At 46.4% G+C, this 22,195-nt stretch overlaps 1 protein-coding gene across 1 annotated transcript in view; it reads right to left on the bottom strand.

The window, feature by feature from the left end:
• The window catches only part of ATP2B3 (ATPase plasma membrane Ca2+ transporting 3), a gene marked incomplete at its 5' end in the record, with an annotated part of 87,199 nt that overhangs the window by 60,480 nt on the left and 4,524 nt on the right, over positions 1-22,195 (bottom strand). The window contains 3 exons of the mRNA XM_027845769.1: positions 2,655-2,819; positions 9,198-9,239; positions 20,254-20,379. Coding sequence (XP_027701570.1) covers positions 2,655-2,819; positions 9,198-9,239; positions 20,254-20,379 — 333 coding nt within the window. The remainder of the gene's footprint in view (positions 1-2,654; positions 2,820-9,197; positions 9,240-20,253; positions 20,380-22,195) is intronic.

Below are 22,195 nucleotides of genomic sequence, written 5' to 3'. Positions count from 1 at the left end.
CACTGTATCCCCCATGGTTCCTCAAACCTAGCTGGAAAAATCTTAACCTATTCCTCTCAGACTTTTTCTTCCTGCACACTGAATTCCAGTAAAGGACCTTGGTTTCAACTTGGTAATGCCCTGCCTTGGCTCCCTCCTTGGCACTTGGCACTCATGCTCCTGGCACCTCAAACACTGGGGGGCAACTGCCTGGACGGATTGGGGCTCCAAAAGCCCTCCTCCTCCCTAAATTAGGAGTAGGAGCTCATCTTTGTAACCCAAACAAACCCACTTCTACTAGAGGGTCACTTGTCTGTGTTCACTGCACTGGAGGTCCCCTACAATCCCTTGGGTTGGGGTCCTAGGATAGGAGTTCTTCTTGGTCTTTTTTTATGTAATAGAGCCTTTCGGTAGTCAGTCTGGTGAAGCCTATGTACCCTTTCTCAGAATCATGCTTTAAATGAAAAGAAAAACCCATTAGATTACAAAAAACCCAGTTATATTGAGATACAGTTATCACAATATATCTTTAAAAAAAAAGCAAGTTCATGGACCTTGGGGAAAGAACTCTTGTCCTAGGAGGATACTGAAATGTACAGCAAAAAGAGCAGAAGGATGGAGTTCTAGGCATCTCCAGAACAGTATTCCTATCCATTGAGATGATCAACACGCACCCACTTTGATCAGGTCCAGTGATCCAGAATATTGGCCAGACAGCCTCCTGAGTCGGAACCTACTAGGGGTAGGGGCAGTCAGGAGCTGTCTCCTTAATACCAGGACTTTGTCAATATTCCCCGCACCAGGGAAGCCCTGTGTTTCCACACGGTATCTCTAATGGTGCTATTTAGTATCAGAGGTCCTGCCTTGGACAGATCGGTAGACTTCTTGGCTTGAAAGACCTGAGAACCAGGCCAAGGATTCCTGGCCACCAACCATCTGCCACTCCCGCCAAGGCTACAGTAGAAAAAGAACAGGAGGGAACTGTGGTTATACCATTTCTACCAGGTCCTGAATACACATGAGGCCCAGAATTGGTGGGCCTTGTCTCTCATCTGGGACCTGTTGGGGCATCAGCTGGAGGAGGCCAGGAGCAGACCAGCTTTGCCGTTGGGATGGCTAGAATGTAGCACCGGAGACCTGGTGGAGGCATATGACCATGGCATCGGCCATGCTGCATTGGTTTATGAACATAATATTCCAGGTCTGCCATAACTAAGGAAGGGAGATGACAACATCATGACCTCATATGCTGACCCCATGCAATACTAGTGTCCCTGGGCAGCAAAACCTGTGAAAGGCCAAGTTTGGGGGTTCCTCTCTCCCAAATCAATCCTGGGACAAAAATTAAAAGAAACTGAACACAGTCTACAACACTGAGAAGGCCCAATGTCACCTAGCTTCCCTTCCTGGGAACAGAATTCCAAGGCAGTAGCTTATACCACCTCTTCTTCCAGGCAGCTCGACTCATCTGGGTCCACCTGGTGGCCAGAGAAGCCCAGACTAGACACTCCACAGTAATATAGGGGGAAGAATGAGCCAATGAGCTCAAGCCAGAGCCCCCCAGGTGGCTTTATCTCAATTGGGTCAGGAGGAGTCTAGGACAAATGATCCCATTCTTAATCTGGGGTAATGAGGAAGGTAAAAGATGGAATCAGAGTGGGTCGAACTCAGCTCAGGCTGCTATAGCTGGATAGAAGAGAATATAGGAAGTGGCTGAACTGGGTAGCTCTCTTTTAGGAATTCTTCTGAAGAGAGGCAGCAGGGTGGCATAATGGTCGTGTGACCCTGCGCAAGTCCTTTAACCTCTTTGTCTGCCTCAGTTTCCTCATCTATAAAATGGGAATAATAACAGCACCTACACTCCAGGGTTGCTGTGAGGCTTAAATGAAATAATGTGTGTGACATGTATTATAGAAATCCAAGCTGGGGTGTTGATTCGAATTGCCTCATGTGGATGTGTTATTTCTGAATGTGCTTTGCAAAGAAATCCTGTAAGACAGATGTTCATGAGTATGGCGTGTGTCTGGTGATACAAAGGGTAGATGGAAAAGAGTGAACAGATGTCAGCCCAGAGCAACCAGGGATGGCAGTAGTAGCTCAGAGGACCAGATCTGGGAAGCCTAAGAGTCCAGAACAGGGGTGGAGAGCTGAGTTCAGGTTTTACAGAACAAATCTTTTTACTAAGAGGATTTGTTTTGTGAAGTTTGGATTCAGAAAAGGGCCCCTCTTGAGGACCTAGAGGGCAAGGATTTGTTCTGTGAAGTTTGGATTCAGTCGAAGGGCTGCACTTGAGGACCTACAGGGCCACATGTGGCCTCGAGGCCACAGGTTCCCCACCATCATTCCAGAACCTCCTGGCTAGCCCAGACCCCAGGAGCCCGATAAGGGAAGTCTTAACAAGTGCTATAAGCCCTGGGGTAGCAGGTAAATGGCTCCTGGCTTGGCTCCAAGCACAGGAAGGAGCTGGGTGCCAGGAAGCTCAGTCTAACAAGGCTCAAGGTTCAGAACTGTCTGGAAATCACTCACCACGCCACTTCCATCATACACTGGCTTGTCTTTTCTGAGGAGTGTTTCATCTCATTCATTTTATTCATTTCTTTATTCACTCACACGACTCCTTCCCATGCAGTACCCAGCACAGGGCAGGTGCTCACAGAAGGATCCCCAGCAAATACCTGCTTTTCCAATTTGCACAGCCAGCTTGGTGAGTTTCCCCTGAAGCACAGACTTTTCCTTTTTGGGGCCATTGGCTTTCTTTTTCTCCCGCTCCTCCATCTCCCCACCCTCAGCGCTCTTCAGTGGCTGCATCTCCATGGCAACCGCCCCATCTTGCTTCTTAGCTGCATGAAAGGAAATGGAAGAACACAAAAGGGTCAGGGTCAAGGTCTGAGCTATCCATTGAAAGGGTTAAACAACATCCTTGCCTTTTCAGGAAAAAAAAAAAACCAAGCCCAGACACATTCTACTTTATTGAAATCATTTCTCTTATCAGAGAAGCAGCATGCTAGAGTGTGAAAGAGACAGGCGATCTGGGTTTGCATCTTGATTCGAATACTACCCATGCAACCCTGGACAAGTCACTCTCAGAGCCTCAGTTGCCTTATCTGTAGAGCAGAGATAGTCACCCTTGAATCACAGGGTGACTATCAGGCAAGGGCTCTTTCTGTAAAGCTTCGGAGTGCTCAAGAAATGAGAGCTGTTGTTATTTATGGCAGAGATAAACCAGTTTTTACCAAAAAGGAGTGAAAATGCTGACTTGTGGGAAAACGCTGCCTTCTGTCTCTGTGGTGAGGTGGTGGACTACAATGCAGAATGAGGCATACATTGTCAGACGTGGCCAATGTTTTGGTTTATTTCATTTAACTGTTGTTTTGTTTATTCATTTATTTGTTTATTTATTTTTGCTACAAGGGAGAGTTTTGTTGGAGACAGAGGGAATCAACAAGATTTTATAGCAAAATAGTACAGTTAAATGATACAAACCAACATGACAATATATGCCTCATTCTGCGACCTCTCTGCTAAGAGCCGGCCTTTATCACAAGATAGTATTTATCCTTTTTTTTTGGACGGGGCCAGTCTCAGCCCCCACAAATGCCTGAGAAGCTGACAGTTTGGAGAAAACTTGGGGTGAGAGCGGGGTCCCCAAACCTGGAAATCTCCTCATCTAGAGATTTAAGACGAGCTTTCTGGGAGTTGGTTGTAATAAGCTAGGCTGTAAGTTCTACACAGACCGAACCACACCATGGCCTTCCTCTGCATCTCGTCTCTCAGATCTAGTATTCTTCCAGCTTCTCCAACCTCCCTTCCCCCCATTCCAGTCAAGCCAATCTCCTCACCATTCCTTAAACAAAGTAGGCCAAATGCCTTTTTCACCACTTTGCTCTCAATCAATCGATTCGTCTAGCCATCACCAAGCATCAGTTACATGCTTATTGAGTGCCAGGCACTGTGTACCCGGGCCTAAGATGCCTCGACCCCTTCTTTCCACTTGTTCAAATCCCACCTGTTCTTTAGCCCCTCGCCTCCTAAGTTCCACCTCTCTGCTAGAGCCTACCCTTCCTGAAGTAGCCGCCAAGGGCCTCTCTCCACATGACCCCCTTGAGGCCTCATGGGCTGAGCCTCTTTGTTATCTGGGAAGTTTGTCAGCTCATCAAGCCCTGCTCCTCTGGCTGAATTTCACCTTTGTATAGAACGAGACTTGATGTCGAAGCAGAGCAATATCTGGGCAGAGTTGGCCTTGGGGTTTTGCTCTCTGAATGAAACCAGACTCACTGAGGTAGAAATCTGGGGCCTCTCCATTGCCTGGGGTGTAAAGCTGCCTACTGGTACATAGTCTTCTCTACAGCCCAGTGACCAGGAAGGGTCCCTGAGTGACTTTATCCTCCTGAGCTGGTACAAGGTGACACAATGTTTTTGCTACCAGTCAAGCAAATGGCTCAGAGCGTCACGTTCTTGGGTTCAGTACCAGAGCCTCCATCCTTCACAGTGCCCAAGGGTTCGAGAACTATTGTCCTTGTCAAGGAAGTATGACAGGATAACTCTTGGGGCTTTCTGGCTATGAGCTTACAGCATGAGTTCGGGAGACCGAGTCAGGCTTTGACGCATGTAGGCTAGAACGAGGCCAACTGAATGGCTCATCAACTGACATGCCCTGGGTTTCTAGGCCACCATGACTCAGCCCATGCATTGAGAGTCTCCGACCTTGCTAAAGCCCTCTCTCCCTGGCCACTGGGGAAGCAAGCAAAAGGGTCTCTGGCATTTCAGTTTCTCATCGGAACACTGGCTATATAGAGAGCCAGAGGACCTCCGTGCAAATCTTATCATTGACACTTACTACCTGTGTGGCCTTGGGAAAAATCACTTAATCTCTCAGGGCCTCAGTTTCCTTCTCTGTAAAATGAAGAGGTGGTACTAGATGATCTATGAAGACCCATTCAAGCCTAGATCTAGGATCCTGTGTGTGACCTTAAGAAAATCACTTCATCTCCCTTGTGCCTCAGTTTCATCATTTGTATGATGAAGGCCTTGGATCTAGGATTGTGTGATTTTATGATCTGTCCAGCCCTTCACCTCCATTCTCTCTGCTTCTTTCCTGTCTTGGGCCCCCCACTCTTTGGGCCTTCTCCCCTTTCTATCAACCCACTGCCTTGCATCAAGTGGCTGGCTTCTCCCTGGCCTGCCTCCCACAGCCTCCTTCCATTCCTTCCTCTGCTCATCCACCCCCACTCTGCGCACAGAATCCCATCTCGTTTCCAGCTACAACAACAGATATTTGCAAAGCATCCACAGGCAAAAAACATGTTGACAGATACAGAACACATAGATTGTGTGGAGGGATCTAGGCGTCACAGATACCACGAAGAAACTCAGGCTTCAGAATCTCATTCATCTCAAAGTTACCCTTTGACAAACTGCTAGTAACTAGTTGCATGATATTGGGCAAGTCACTTCATTTTCCTAGGGCTCTACTTATCCATCCGGAAAATGAGAAAAGCCATCCCTGTTCTGCTTTCTTCACAGGGCTCATGTGAAGATCAGGTGAAAGCATTCTGCAAATTAGAAAGCAATGACAGGAAGCAGAAGGGCCCTGGACTTGGGATCAGGGAGGCCTGGGTTCAAATCCTGCCTCAAACACTTACTAGTTGTGTGACTCTGGGCAAGGTCACTTTTCTCCTCCAGGGTTTCAGTTTCTTTATCTGTAAAATGATTGGGTTTGACTCAGTGGTGTTTTAAGGTCTCCTCCAATTCTAGAGCTAGGATTCTAACTCTAGCCATGCTAATCTTGTACCTGTGGTACCACACCTGCAGAGAAGGAGGGCCTGGTCACCCTGCCTGAGGCGGGGCAGGAATGATGGCTGATGACCACTAACACTACATTCACCCATTATTCTGGAACCTTGGACCCATCCCTTCACCTTTCTAGTCCTCTGTCTCCTGGGCCTCTAAGGGATCTTTTAAAGACAAAAAACACAATAAGAGTCATCATTTGGAGGATTTTGTCCAGATCTAGGCAATCCCACTGGAGACCATCAGAGTTAGGAAGGGCTCACCGGAGCCCACCTAGTCACACGACCAGAAAATGTTAGGGCTGGAGGGGACATTTAAGCTCACCATGCCCATTTCCCCCATTTTACAGATGGAAAAGCTAAGGCCCAGAGAAAGGGAAGAGATTTGCCTTCGATCACACATTAAGTAGCAGAGCTAGCATTCAAACCTATTCTTCCAGTAATGTGCTCATGGAAATTCCTTTTGGGCAGAATCATCATTTCTGTAACTCCCTGCCTAGCACAGTCCTTTGTGCAATGAATGCTTGTTAATTCAGACCAATTGAATCCCCTACCTTCTCAAACACATCAAACTGAGCATATGTTAATTGCGTCTTGATTTATCTCTTGATCATCTCTTTTTTTGGGGGGGGGCCAGACCTGTGATTTCATCAGGGGAGAGAATTCCCAGTATGGACGATTGAGAGCCCAATAAAAGGGAGGGGGCCCAAACACAATGACTTCGCAGGACTTTTCCAGGCTATGATTATATATACAAATAACAATTTGTACATGCCATTGTATAAAATGAGGGGATTGGATTCGATGGTCTTCTAAGGTGTCCTCTAGCTACATAGACCTAGGATCCCATGATGCATTATGCTACCCTTGTCCCCGCTGTACTATCTCTTTGAGAAGGAAGGGTTGGTCTCTGAGACCCTGTGCTTTTTTCCTTTTAAAATGATCACCTTTCTATGACTTGCTCAGGGTTGCATGGCCACCCAGTGCAGAGGTCAGTTTGGAACCCAGGTCTTCCTGACTCCAAGGTCAGCCCTCTAGCCATGCCATTACTCTGCCCCTAAGCATTAAGATTGTCTCATACACCCCAAATCAATACTCTCACAATAATGCCATTTGGGGGATACTCGTAAACATTTATCAGCTGGCTCTCCAAAACAAAATGTACGGGACAACCTTTTATGTTTCATTAGCATTATTCTCCATTTTCTCCATCCATTTCTCGACAACTCACAAAACAATAAATCAAGAGCTATTTTGTAATGTTTGTGGATTTCTGAGGTATAAAGGCTTACGCTGAGAATTTAACAATCAACACTCTTGAGCCAGTACGAGCAAGCTCCAGGACCTCACTGGTGCCATCGGTGTAATATAACAGAAAACATATTGAACCTGAGGTCAGAGGATCCAGGTTCAAATCCTGGCTCTGCTCTTTATCCTAGGTGGGTGACCTTGGGCCAGTCACTTCTGTAGGAGCCTGTTGCACTCTATGTAAAATGAGGGATTTGGACTAGCTTTCGTTCACTTTGGGCTCTCAAGCCTTTGATGTTGGAGTCACATGACCCCCAAATGAGCCAACACCATTTTAGCCTCCCTCCTCTTTGGGGTGGCCCTGGTTTTATCTTGGCTCTATGGGACATGGTTTTCAAAGGCTCCCTTTCATTTTACAGACGAAGAAGCTGAAGTCCCAAGAGGTTATTAAGGGACAGGCCTCCAAATCGTGCTTCCTAAGTCTTTGGGGAGAAAATACTCAGATGGTGGCAAATAACAAATAGCATAAGCAGATTGGGTAAGTGGGGAGGGAGCTGGGTGCTGCCAACACACCATATGCTGTTGACATCCATGCCAGCAGGGATGGTGTCGTGGTACCTGATGCCACGTGACTCAGATTTCCTCTCTATGCTGAGGATGGAGCTACAAGGCCAGTCCATGGCTAAAGTGTCAAATCACAGGCCATAGGTATTTCATTTTCTAGGACTGGTTCTGTGTTCCCCTCAACAGAGAGAATTCCCAGTGAAGAATTTCCTTTCCCAATACAGATTGGCACCTTCTCTGTAACTTATGATGTTAGAGAGAGCTTAGAGGACTGAGGCAGGAAATGAATGGCCCAGGGACACACAGCTAGGCTGGCTCAGAACAGTCTTGAGTCTGGGCTTGGTCACTAACTTGTGTGATCTTGGACAAATTCCTTCTCCTTTGTGGGTCGAGCCTTCCTAAGTCAACCCGCAGCCTTCGTTTGACACCACAGACAATCAACAAAGCAACCACTAGAGCCCTCATTCATAGCATTTGGTTTCCCAGGTGTAAATTTTCACACTAAAAATTTAACAGTCAACTCCCCAATTTGAAGTTGGCTCCGGCATACCTTTACATGTACGTACATATGTAAGTGTATATATACACAGTTATCCCTTCCACATTGTGACTTTCCCCATCATGGTTTTGATTTATCACAGGGTGGCAAGAGAAATTAAATGGGAATTTGGGGGGAGTTTTGCGGAAGCCAAAGACAACCAGCAGATGACACAGAAAAAGTTTAGAAACTCAGAAATGCATAAAGTATATATATAGTATTATATAATAGCAATCCAAATTTTACAATAAGGTACTGTCAACACCCCATAAGAGAAAAAGGAAAAATTCAGACTCCTTCTCCGGTACGAAGGGAGAGCCAAAAATATTTACGTGGATTTTCCAGATCTTGGGGGCGCCCTGCCCCTAACCCCCAGGACGTGGAAGGGATAACTGTATGTGTGTATCTTTAGATCAAACTATGGCCATGTAGCTTCTGAACAATTCTCCTTAACAAAGAGGAAGGATGGCAAGGAAGCTGCCATGGCGAGGATCTGGCCAGGAAGACCTGAGCTCAAGTCCCACCTCTTATAGCTACTGGTGGCGGCATGGCTCAGGCCAAGTCACTTACCCTCTCCGTGCCCTGGGCAAGCCGAGCGCGAGCGATGCTGCATTGGTAGAGGGACTTCCTCATCAGAAGCTCCCTATGCCAATGGAATCACAGATCTGGCCCCAAAACGGAAACAAACAAAAGCCCAAAGGAAGAAGCGGGGCGCCTAAGGAGCTGGGAAGCTGACGTAGAGAGAAGAGCCTGGGATGTGCCATTGGAGAAGCTGAATTTCCTCCAGTGTAAAATGATGGGGTTTGGCCTAGCTGGTCTTTAAGGCCCCCCGAATCCAGCGTTGTTTGGCATTTTATGCTTAGATCAGCATCCCTACTTGTTCTGAGACTCACTTACCTCCTTTCTTAATGCTGCTGAGAGTAGGTTTTAGAGAAGTGTCCAGAGCCCAGGAGTGAGCAGCATCAAGGCTCTTCTCCCTCTCTCCTCCTCCCTCCTCCCTTCTCCCTCCAGTTGGGGCTTGAAGCTAGGGGAGGGGAGCGGGGGAGGGGTGGGAGCTGGCCCCACGGTTTTCCAGTTACCTTTATTCTGGTTATTCTCCACAGCCCCATCCTGCTGTTTGCCTACAATGGAAGAGGAAGGACAGACACAACACTTGAAAACAGACAAACATAGCTCATAGACACACGTGTAGACACATGCACATGAAACACGGCTGCCGAAGACAAACGGGGCCCATGGTGATTGATGTTGAGTGACTGAGGAAGATGAGGAGGACAGGTCACAAAGAGGAATTCGTTGGGTGACTGCTTGAGGGGAACCTTAGGACCTGAGGGAAAAGATTATTAGGTACCCAACCCTGAGACTCATTCACTTTCCTCATCTCTCTGGGCCTCAGCCTCCTCCTTTGGAGAATGGGAATGCTCATCTCAAAGACAAACTGGTCCCTGATCCCAAAGATCAATGGAGCACTACCTTGAGTTATTGGCACAGCCTTGACTTAAGCTATAGACTGAATCCTAACTCTAGTCTTGGACTGACCCATGACTCCTAAGCACAGGCTAAGCCTTAACTCTCACCAACTGACTTCAAATGGGTGCCGTTGATCAGGAGGGGAGCCATATAAGACTAAACTACTCGAGAAAGTCCATTCCTTTTGCTGGCAGCTTCGTCAGACACGCTAGCTCACTGACAGTGAGTGGCCTTCTCTTTACAGATGATGGATGGCATGCAACTGGACCGAACCACCTTCTCTCTCCCACATCTCACCTTAAAAATGATTGGTTGGCTACTGGGTTATAAGTTGGTGAAAAAACCCAAGGGGAACCTCCCTGGTCTCAGCTTTGAAGTCCTGACTTTCGAAGTGGCGGGGCTTTGGAAGGTGGATGCAGAGTTAGTAAACTATGAGGTAGCCCTCCCAAAATTAGCAAACATATCACTTTTGGTTCTGGCCTGTGATTTCATCAGTGTAGGGAGACCTCCGTCTGGATCTGCCAATGCCCATCTGTGTAATTCATATTTCTGTCTGGGACACTGAGGGGCCAAATGACTGGCCCAAACAATAGGTGTCACAGGCAGAACTGGAACTCAGGTCCTCCTGACTCCAATCCTAATTTATGAAAAGCCAGAGCAAACAAATTAGTGGTGGGATCATTCATGTTCTTGAAGGGTTCGTGGAAAGCAGAGGATCTTCCCTTGGGATCCATAGACCTTCCCAAGGAGTCTGTAGATAGATTTCAGGGAGTCTGTGAACTTGGGTGGGGAAAAAAATTGCATTTTTATTTTTACTAACCTCTGACCAAAATTTGGCATCTGCTCCAATTGTGAATGTAGATAACAAACAATGGGTTCATTGTTTTCACTGGACTGCCAACACAAAAAAGTTATGAACCCCCCCCCATTTAAAGAATGGGTTCCCCAGGGTATTGAAGTGTTTGTTGTAGGACTTAACTTCTGCCACTCACTAGCCATGTGACCCTGGGCAAGTAACTTTATCTCCTTCCTCAGTTTCCTCTGTTAAATGAGGGAGTTGAACTCTATGACCTCTAGGGTCCTTTTCAGCTGAAAGTTTGTAGTCCCTTAATCCCAGGGTTTAAATATTCACAGGGTGATTTGCTCAATTACTTTGTATACCTTGTGAGTTTGTGACTGGTAAGACACTTATTAATTCATTCAAAGTGACAGAGGGGCCACCAAAATTCAATCGTGAGCTGTGGTTGCCTCTGGAAATCCAGCAGGGCTGAAGGAAGATAAGAGGAGAAATCGCTGGGTATGTCGTTTCTGAAATCAACTTCTGAGGGATCTATTCAAGTAGAAAGCAGAGGTGGGGGTGGGGTGGGAGAAGGGGAACCTGGTACTGTTAACGATCCTTTCATGGAAATCCAGGGCACTGGGGGAAGTTGAAATAGCTCCTCCAAGTCAATAGTGGGGCTGAGTGGATAGGCAAGGAGTGCCTGTGGAGAGAGGAAGGAGAGAGGATTCCCTGGAGGGTCAGGAGCCAGGTGGGGAAGGGAGAAAGAGGAGGAGGAGGAGAAAGAAGAAGGCTAAAATATGCTTAGCACAAAACCATTCTATTCCTCCCATGAAAGCAGGTATGAGGGGTTAAGAAATGGGACTAAAGGATGGGATAAACTGAGACTCCAAACACATTGGCACTGGACCCAAACTACAGCCAGCCGGGTTACAGAAGAAACACTCAACTTGGAGCCAGAAAGACCTGGGTTCAAATCCCACTTCAGACAATTCCTTACTGTGTGAACCTGGGCAAGTAATTTCCCTTCTCTGGGCCTCAGTTTCCTCCTCTGTAAAATAAGGAAGTTGATCGAGATGGCTTCTAAGGTCTCTTCCAGCTCTAAATATATGATCTTATGAGAACTATGGCTGGGGTGGGGGGAGGGAGGTAGAGAGAGACAGGGGAAGGAAGCCAGTGGGCTTTAGGATGGAATGCCCAATGGCCTCACTGTAGTCAATTTCCAAGGAGCCAAAATTCCAAGATAGAGGCTCAAATGAGCTAAGAGATTCACATAATGGATGCATTTCTTTCCCCATTCTCCTCTCCTCTGCCCCCCTTCCCACCTCAAAAAACATCGGTGGATTTTTTTTTATCTGTAATATCTTAAGAGACTGTTCTGATTATGGGAATTTGACCAGGCTGGCTCCACTTTGAAGGTTCTGTGGATGACTCATTTCCCCTGTAATGCTTAACTTGCTCACTGGATCATTTGGAAGCTTGTCAGTTAATACAACAAGGCCTCACTAATTCAGCTTTGGAACCTGTGATAGCCAAGAGGAAGACGGTAGATACGTCTGATCCCCTTTTACAAACAGAGTTTGATTCCTAGCTGCACTTTTAGCGGCAGCAAAAACTTGCAAATAAAATTGGTGTTCGTTGACGTAGGGGGAGAGGTTGCTGGGGTCGGGGGAGGGAAGACCAAATAAAGTGTGGCTTGCCCATAGGATCATAGAGCTGGAAGGAACCCACTTATTTTATAGATGAAACTGAGCCCCAAAGAGGGTAAATGACTTGTCCAACTGAGGTTTGACCCCAGGACTCCTGACTCTTCCCGCTCAATTTCCTTGAGGGGATTGGCTATATGATTGATAAGGCCCCTTCCAGCTCTAATATTCTATAAGGTATACAGTATAAAATTAGCCTTGGCCACTTATTAAAGCAAGCCTCCAAGGACTGCAGTTTAGCAATTCCTTGGTGAGCCAATAAGATCTGCCTATTCTTGAAAATGATGCATGCAAATACCTTCTGATCCCCCCTCCCCATTTGTCTGCATAGGTAAGGTTTTCCTTTCTTTCTAGAGCTTATCCTTCATGGTGGGGACCATGGAAGTGGAGACTGCTCTCCAGAAGGGCTTGGGCTCTAGCCTCCCTCTCCTCCCCCTAGGGGATTGCCTGGGGAGGGGGTGTGGTGCTGTTTGAGGTGCTGAGCTCTGCAGGCCGAAACAAGTAGCTATGGAAACGTTGGTTCTGTGCTTGGGCAAGCTCCAGGGGGCCTTGGAGATGCTTCCTCAACTATCTTCAAGGGATTAGATGGGGAATGAGGCTACTGCATCATCTTTCCAGGACTGGATGAGGGGATTTGAGGTTCTCCAATGAGAAAGGAGGAGGAAGGCTGCCTCACAAGGGGGCAGCCTTGTGGCCTGGCCTGAAGCCAGGAAGGTGGTCCTCTTGACCTCTTTTTAAGCAGCTGGCCTCAGTGGTTCCAAGGCCTGTGACTAAATGGCACAGTGGAGGATAGAAGGCTGGGTCTGGAGTCAGGAAGACCTAAGTTCAAATCCTGTCTCGGACACTTACTAGCTATGTGACCCTGAGCAAGTCACTTAGCCTCTGTCTGCCTCAGTTTCCTCAACTGTAATATGGGGATAATAATAGCACCCCCCCTCCTAGGACTGTTGTGAGGATCAAATAAGGTAATATTTATAAAACACACTGCAAACCTCAAAGAGTTATAGAAATGCTAGCTATTAGCTAGTATTATTATCTGCTTGTGGGCTTGTGGGTAGGGGTTGCTGAGTCTTATTTTTAACTTTTTGTATACTGAGTAAGGCTCCCCCCTCCACCAGTGCCACTCCCACCTCCTGCTGGGGTTCGAAAATACTCAAGGTTCAAAGGGTCCTCCTCTGGGATTTGAGCTCTGTCTTCTAGAAGGCCCTTGACAATATGCAAAGACATCATGCTGGAGGGGTAAGCCATGAATGTGATACTAATAGCGACTTAGTTGAAGAGATAAGCTGTGTGAGCAGAGAGAAGAGCCCTGAGAAGAGGCAGCTCTGGACAAGGAAGTCTGGGGTGAGAGAGGAGAGAGAAAGGTACTATCCCAAGGCTTTGCCTAGAGAGGGCAGGCCTGAGGGAAGAAGCAGGTGGCTTGAGAATAAAGACACCTGAGTTCTATTTTGGACACTGCCACTAACTAGCTGTATGACCTTGGGCAAGTCATTTCACATCTTTGTGAAATCACTGGGGGCAACACAGTGCACAGAGCACTAGGTCTGGAGTCAGGAAGAGCTGAGTTCAAATTCAGCTTCAGACACTTACTACTAGCTGTGTGACCCTGGACAAATCACTTCACCTCTGTCTGCCTCAGTTTCCTCAACTGTAAAAGGGGGAGGTAATAATAGTACCTACCTTCCAGGGGTGTGAGAATCAAATAAGATAATAATTGTAAAGTACTTAGTACAGTGCCTAGCACATAGTAGGTGCTATAGAAATGCTCACTCCCTTCCCTTCCCCTCCCCTTGGTTTCATCATCTATAAAATAGGGTGGTTGGATCTCCAGCACCTTGGGTAATTTTCAAGTTTAAAGGCCAGTTCTATGCCAGATTTTAGCCCTGTGTTACTTTGGGTAAATTATCTTTCCTCTCAAGACCTCAGTTTTCCCCTCAGTAAAATGTGGAGATCAGACTAGCTGGCCTCTGACTGGGTCAGAGTCAGGTCAGGAATCCCTTGGTGGTTTCAGGATGAGCTCCTAGCCCATTCCTTGTAGGGGGATTACAGCAGGGCTCTGGAAACCTTCAAGGGTCATCTAAATGTAAATTATGATGATGACAATGGCAACAATGATGATGATGATGATGATGATGGATTTCAGCTCTCTGGGTACCTGCTAGAGGGTTTCCCTCCACTCAAAGCTGAGTAATTGATAGATTCTTGGGGGGGGGTCTATCTTCCTGATATAAGGTCATCTCAGAATAAATAAGTGAAGAGGGGAGTGGTTACTCTGGACCAATGGTACCATAACCATTAAGAAGCCAATGGTAAGTGATGTCAAAATGACTGGAATCTTGGGATATAAAGAACAAACCCTCTGATGGACCAAGGCAGAGAAATGGCAGGTATAATCTGACTGGATTTCAAAGACATCAGAGAAAAGACAAGTAAGACCCCATAGACAGAGCCAAAGGGAAATTGGCTCAAGAAGGATGGGAAATCAAGAAAAGTATAATTCAGCTGATGCAAATAGGAATGACCTGGTTGAAAAAGAAACTGCGCAGGCATCTAAGTAGATGATGCAGCTACATAGTGAGCTCTCTAATGGGTTCACCTACAAAAAGTGTATATACAAAAGATAGGAGACACATGTACAAAATCCCAAAGATTGTTATGATCTTCTCAAACAGTTAGAAAGGCTCACATGGATTGAGGTTTGGGAAAGGTGCCAAAGAGCATGTAAAGGGCTTTTATGGTTATGCTCAGAACAAAAATAATAAGGGAGAGGAGTCCTGCTGGAGGACAGATGTGCTGTTCGTCTAGTTGTGCTTCAGTTCCTCCACTCCTGGCTCTACTCATTGTCCATTTAACACTAAGTACATGAGAATAGTGCCAAAGGCTACATTAAGGTTGGTGGATGGTATAAGCCCCTTTGTCTGCTTTTATCCCTGAAGGACCAGAAGGGGATACAAAGGCCTAAAGGCTGCTTTGAATTTTGAGCTGTCAAGTGGACTGTCATGGACAAAGAATTCATCAGCCGGGAAGCCTCCTGGCATTCAGCTTCTCCCTATTTGGCTAGACTGGTCTTCAGCTGAGGGCAGGCACATGGTATGGATGGAGAACCTGGCAAGATTGATATGATGTGCTAGGACCTTGGAGATCTAAGATTCACCTCCATACCATGGAGGAGGCATCAGATCTTAGGCTATCTCCCCTAGGACTCAGTCTAGTGCTCTGTATATGATAGATGTTATTAGATGATTCCTGAATAAATGAATGAATTACTTCACCTCCATCTTTTCGGCCAACAAATAATCTTTAAATTGGGAAATACTGATCAGAGTGAAAGAACTTGCTGTTCCCAGGTTGGTCATTTGTCTGGGCTAGAAGATTCCAACTCATTTCAAACAATATGTTGCTTTCTTAACTCTATTTTTACCTCTCTTGCTTATGTTGGTTTAATGTTTTCCTGTTTTAGGAATTGAGGAGATCGAGGGAGGTCTTGGAAGAGCTGCTGCCCTGGTTTGTTTCTGTTTCTATAGGCTACAGCCCAGTAGCGAAATTCATGATTGGGTTGCTTCAATGAATAGTGTGAATGCTCAGAAAAGGAAGCAATGGTAGCCCTAAGCCAGCCTAACTCCCTCAACAACAGGTCATGCCAAACTAGCTTAATTTCCTTTGTTGACGTTTATTGGACTTGTAGATGAGGAGAAGGTCACAGACAACACCAAAGTATTTGGCAGTGCTTTACTAAATAATCCCTTTAGACAGAATGGATTTGGACCAGATTGAACAGTTAGGCCCAGAAAGTGTCAACTGATGAATAGAAGTCAGTTTGGAGAGAGGTCTCTAGTGGAATTTTTCAAGGATCTGTCATTGGCCATGTCTTCAACATTTTTATCAATGATTTGAATGAAGACATACATGTAACGTTTCTCAAATTTACTGAGTAAAAAATCTGGAGCTAATAAAGAATCCAAGATCCAAACATTCAATTCAATTCAACAAACATGCAAAGCACTGAGCTAGATGCTAGGGAGAGCAACGCAAGTAGGCTTGAAGAATGGTCTGAAACATAAGAAGAAGATGAAATGGAATAGATCCAAATGACTAAGTGCACAAGTAAAGTACAGGGGAGTCATGGTCAGTTACTTGTAAACTCAAGATGAGCCAACCATGGGATGCATCTGCTAAAAGATCTCTGGCTGCACTACTAGTGTGCTGACCAGACAGGAAAGTTCTTGTGCAATGGTCAGATCACACCTGGGGTCCTGTGTTCAGGTCTTGATGTCGCATTTTGAGAGGAGTACTGACCACCGAGGGCCCATCGAAAGAAGGGAAGCCCAGGCTTGTGAAGGGTCTGAAAAGCATGGCATGTGACGATGTTTAGCCTGAAGAATAAAGGACTTAAAAAAGAATGTGATGGGCATCTTCGAATATTTGAAAACTTGGCATGTGGAAGGGAGACTGAACTTTTTCTGCTTGGCCTCATGGTATAGGATGGGAGGAAGGACTTTCTAACATTCCAAGCTGTGCAATGACTGAAGGAGTTGTGTCTTGAGGTAGTGAGAGCTTTGTGGTTGGAGGTATCCAAGCAGTGGCTGGAAGCCTATCTGAAATCCCTTCCAACTCTAAGATTCTATGACTTAGAACTTAGTCGTATTCTCTGGACTGACTACTCAGGCACTCTTTGCTATGTTTACTGATTTCTGGACCTTGGATCTACTCTTGTTGGACATATAGTGTCTTCCAGGCTCTCCCTATCATCTCTACTCTCAATCCCAATGACCCCCCCCAATTAGCTATACTCCTTGGCAGAGATTCCAACCCAGCACTGACATGGTGAGGTGTATAAGAAGGCTGAGCACCCAGAAGATCAACGGGGTCCCAAGCTGACTCCTGGGCACCATATAGCTTTCCTTCCCAATGACAGAATTCTCCTTCCAGATAAATCAAGGCTCTGTTCACAGCCTGGGTTCTAGTCACAAGATCCTGGTCTTAGTCCTTGCTCTGTCACTTACTACCTGAGTCACTTTGTACAAGTCACTACTCTTTGGGCAGGGGGGGGGCTTCCATTTCCTCTCTGAGGATTTAGTCAAGAAGACAGTTAGCGATGGAAGAGGAACCTAGCCCTTAAAAAGAGAATTCGTTTTCTTCCTTTCAAGATGGCTGCCTAAACGAAGGAGGTCATCCAGTTCTCTCATATGCTTACTTCAGCAAAACCCTGAAGTTTGCATCACATTTAATAATGATCAAGATATTCAATAAGAAACTATACTAAGTGGCATCTTCCATCCCAGAATTGCATAAAAAGTCAGCAAGAAAAGCACAGGCAAGAGGAAAGGGAGCCCCTTCCAGCAAAACAAGTACCACCACAACCAGAGATGGGACACATTTGGGCCTCAAAGCTCTGCATCTAGAGGCAGGAAGAGCAGGAGACTCCCTTGAGAAAGCCCCAGAGTGATTAAAAAATACATTGTGGGGACTTTAGCAGCAGTAGGTAGTGATCTAGTGTGGTACTTCTCAGTGCTCAGAGGAATATAGCCCTTGCCCAGGGGCCCTGAGATTCCAAATAATCTGTCCTGAAATCCCAGAGAAAATCCTGAAGATCCAGCACTCAACCTCAAAGATCCAGGTGAGTTGAATTCTGGTAGATCCAGTGAGAGACCAAATAGAACTGAACCCCACTCCCTACCCAAAATTACAGCAGGTTGGTGGACAAAACCCCAATTCAGGAACTAAAGTTGGAGAGATAAGTAAGTAAAAGAAAACATCATATCTAGAGATACACAACCAGAAGGAGCACGTAAGTCCATAAGAATTGCAAGCAGAGACTCAAAGGAAAAAAATGGATTTTCCGTAAGACCTACATGAATACCTAGAAGAAATTATCATAGTCCCCTGTCCCTCACAAAAGCGGCCATTGTAACATATTTTAAAAGGCACAGAAGAGACTAGAAGGTAGGTCAGAAGGAAGCACTGACAAGCAGGACAGTTTGGAAATTAATGTGTTGAATTTATTGCATACTTTTTTTTTAAAGCAAGTCATATGAAATGGAGAGTCACATAGAATCCTATTTTTTTTTGTTCCACTATGTTTATGGAAATGCCTTTGGGGATGGTGGTGTTTATTTTCAGAATTAAAATTGCAGAAAAATAGAACATAAAAGAAAGTTATTTTTTAATGAGGGGATGAGATTAGATTATCTTGAAGGTCCCTTTGAGCTCTAATGTTCTGTGATTCTGTGATCCAGCATCACAGAGTTGGCTGGATTCCAGGACCAAGGTCTTAATTTGGCAATTGGGCACTAGGTCAGAGCAGACAGGTTGGTGCTGGTGCCCTTCCTAAGCTCTCTACCTCCGCAATCTGGTCACTTCTCAGATCTCAGAGATAGAATACAGACAGGAGAAGTTCAAGGGCCTGGGATGAGGGAGCACCCAGGGAGACGGAGGGCAGGGATGTGGGTCAGGGCTCTGGTGAATCTTGATGTATTTGGGGCTGTTAGAGATGAGGAAATGACATAAAGGAGGAGATGCTCTAGGATTCAATGATTTCTTTAGATCTCTTGAACATACTGTTGGCGAGGAAACAAGAATGGTGATGAGGTTGTCTCTGGGCTCCAGACTATGGCTTATTGATGGAGGTTGGGGGGGGAGGATGCATAAGTGACAGAGTGGGATGTGTGTGTGAGGGGGAGGAGGGAGGGAGGAGTGGGGCAATCTGTTCACTATGGCAAGTGCTGGTTTAGACCTGGGCTTTCAAAAGGAATTCAGCATCCCCACCACCATTATGCTCCCCACTCTGCAGGCTGTAAATATTGCATCAGCTGTTCCTGAACAGCCTGGGGCTACCTGGACCCCTGCCCCCCAGTCACATGAAGGTTGCCATACTGGGCAACAAGGGCACCAAGGACCCCACCCCCACCCTGGAGACTGCTTTGGCACTAACGCCCCATCAGGCTCAGGCATCTATCTCTGGACTAGATGCCACTCTTCCTTGGCCCCTGAACTCTCCCTGCCTTTCTCCCTCTTCCCCTGTAAGCCAGGGATTCCTGGGCAAGGGGAGATACTATATTTCCCTAAAGAGATATCTACTTCTTTTACTGGAAGGATTCTCTGGGGACCAGTTGAGGTCCCAAGCCAGTCTCCCATGCCCTCCTTTACTTCTGGAAAGGTTTTCTCCATTGGGGTAGGATAGTTGTGAAGCAGGAGGTATCAAGCCCACCATCTGAGGAATTCAGCCCATTTCTCTTCCCAGAAAGCCCAACCTCCCTCCCCCTGCAGGAGTCTCTTGCATCCATGTCCGATGGTCATCCAGCCTGAGCCTGAACATTTTACCCCACCTCCAATACTCACTAGTTTTGTGACCATGAGCACCTCTCTGAGCCTCGATATCCTCATCTGTAAAATGGGGATGAGAATGCTTGCACCACCAACTCCCAAGGGTGATGCAAAAAAAGTACACTACAGGAATGTGAGTTGCTTTTATATGCTGCAACAGTAAGGAAGCCTGAGCAACTGAGCTGTGAGAGCAGGAAGGCGGCGACCTGCTCCTCTGCTCTGGAGTTGCCAAGGGGTGGAAGCTAAAGCAAGACAAGCTGAACTGGGTTCATGTCCTAGGCTGGGATGGTCTGCTGCTACCAAGGTAATTCTGTTGGAAGGAGTAGGGGGCCGGGGTGACTTAGGGGGAGGGAGGGGAGGGATGTTCCATGGGTAACTCTAAATTCTAATTTATTATATGGATTCCTGGGGAAGTCTTGTGCTCAAGGGCCATCCTGGAAGCTGTCCAATGCCTCAGTGTTGGTGAACATGGAAGGGTTATGGCCATGACCTGGCCATCACAGGTCATAGGACCCTGGCATTATGGACTTCTTTAATCCACTCTCCCCTCCCTTTTATAATAGCCCTGATGGGTGGTCCTCTTGTCTAGATCTGAACTCTTTCAATAGCACTTTTAAAAGCACATTCTCTTCTTGGGGCTATAGTTTAAGGCGATCAAATACCTTAAGGGAATCTAAGGAGACTGATGCTGTTTAGGTTGAAACCTGTGTTTTAAAGAGCTAGGGACCTCAGGCTGAAGGTGATTTCTCCTATCTGTAGGGTTAATTGGCTCTCAAATGACCCCCACTTGGCTTGATTCTAAGGGAGGGGGAGGGGTCTGGGGGAAGGCCTGGTGGATAATGGAGTACAGAAACTTACCTTTCTTTTCTTTCTTTTCCTCCTCTTCTCCACTGGCTCCAAGCAAAGTAAAAATAATGCCAGTCTGAGAGTTCACACCGACAGCAGTGACCACCATCCTTCCTGAGCCTTCCATGACGTGGGTACCTGATTAAATAAGAGAGAGTCAGGATGCTACATGGACTCCTCTAGAACCTTGGTTCCCTCCACCTATGAATCAGAACCAAGCCCTAGTAGGGTATGAGACACATACAGAAATAGCTGTTGTAGAAACCAGGATAGTAGAAATGCTGTAAGAAGGGACAAAAGACCCTAATCCAGATGCTTAGTTCAGGGGAGGGTGGTAGGTTTGGGGAAAATCTTAACATATGCACATTGAATGGAATTGAAATTCCTTAACTGGGGATTCAAGCCCCTTCACAATCTGGCTCCAAGTTCACCTTAAATCAGTTCTCATTAAGTAGAGTACATTCTACACTCTACATTCCAAGCAAATTTGACTTGCTGAAGTCCTGAACATGACTCATGTTTTCCTACCCCTCTGGACTACTTATCACCCTGGAATTTCCTCCCTCTGCACCTTTCCCTATTGATATTCTGGATGTCACTTATTGCCTGAGGTAACTTGGGGAAATCATTTCAGTTCCCTAAGCCTCAGTTTCCTCATCTGTAAAATGAGGCAGTTGGACTCTATGGTGTTAAAGATCCTTTCCAGCTCTAATGCTGTAGTACATTTTCACCCAGAGACAGGAAGTAATTTGCCCCAGACCATGAAGCTCATAGTGGCAAAGTCAAGTGACAAGAGTCTGGTCTCCTGGCTGTGAGCTTGTTCTCTTCCCACTCCACAGCACTGTAGTATACGTAAAGGTAGGATCTAGGATGCTAGGCCCAGAGCTGCCACATCCTGGCTTTGTGACTCGGGGGAACTTCCTTCTTCTCGTTGAGCCCCAGCCTGCGCCTCTATAAGATGAAGGAACTGGGACAGATAATGTCCCATGTTCCTCCCAGATCTAACATTCTGTGACTCCATAAAATGGCAAATCTATCTCTAAAGTGAAGACTTGGGCCTGGTTGTCTCTGTCCCATGAGCCTGGATTTTCCTTGCAAGCAAGTTTGACTGTGTGGGACTGGCCTGTATTACTTGGGGTCACTATCTGATGGGTAAGAATGGCTCAGGCCATCCTACTCCCCCTCCACCCCTCCCTGCCTCCACCTCCCAGACTTCCAACACGGAAATGCCATGGAAAGTCTCAAATTGGCTTTAATGTTCTCTAGTAAGGACAAATGAGCTTCAAATTGGGAAAGATGGCACGAAACAGCCAACAAGGACTGAACCCAAACCGAATGTGAAGATAATAACGTAATATGCCAGATGCCAGTTAGGCCACTCGCTAGGCCCAAGGGAAATTGGGATGTGAAGACTTTCAAAAACCAAAGGCTAGGCCATGGCAAGAACTGTAATTTTGGGGAAAAGTCAACATATAAGGGATTATAGGATAATAAGCCCTTTGCTCTAAAGCTGGAAGGGAAGAAGCCCTTAGAGGCTATCCAATAGAACCCCCTCATCTTACAAAGGAGGAATCTAAGGCCCAGGGAGGGGAAGGGACTTGCCCAAGGTCTCACCAGGAGTAAAGGGGCAGAGCCAAGATTTGAACCCAAGCCCTCTGACTCCAGTGCCAGCATGTTACCATACAGTCTCCTTCTATTCCCTTTTTAGATAGGGTTACAAGAGTAGTGGGGCAGCTAGGTGGTGCTGCAGAGGATAGAGCACTGGGCCCAGAGTCAGGAAAACTCATCTTCCTGAGGTCAGATATAGCCTCAGATACTTCCCAGCTGTGTGACCCTGGCCAAGTCACCTAACCCTGTTTGCCTCAGTTTCCTCATCTGTAAAATGAGTTGGAGAAGGACACTGCAAAACCACTCAAGCAAACCCCAAATGGGGTCACGGAGAGTTGGACACAAT

Source organism: Vombatus ursinus, unplaced genomic scaffold (genome assembly GCF_900497805.2).
Source record: "Vombatus ursinus unplaced genomic scaffold, bare-nosed wombat genome assembly UNPS02015024.1, whole genome shotgun sequence".
Lineage (NCBI taxonomy): Eukaryota > Metazoa > Chordata > Mammalia > Diprotodontia > Vombatidae > Vombatus > Vombatus ursinus.
This window is presented reverse-complemented; position numbering and strand designations above follow the sequence as displayed.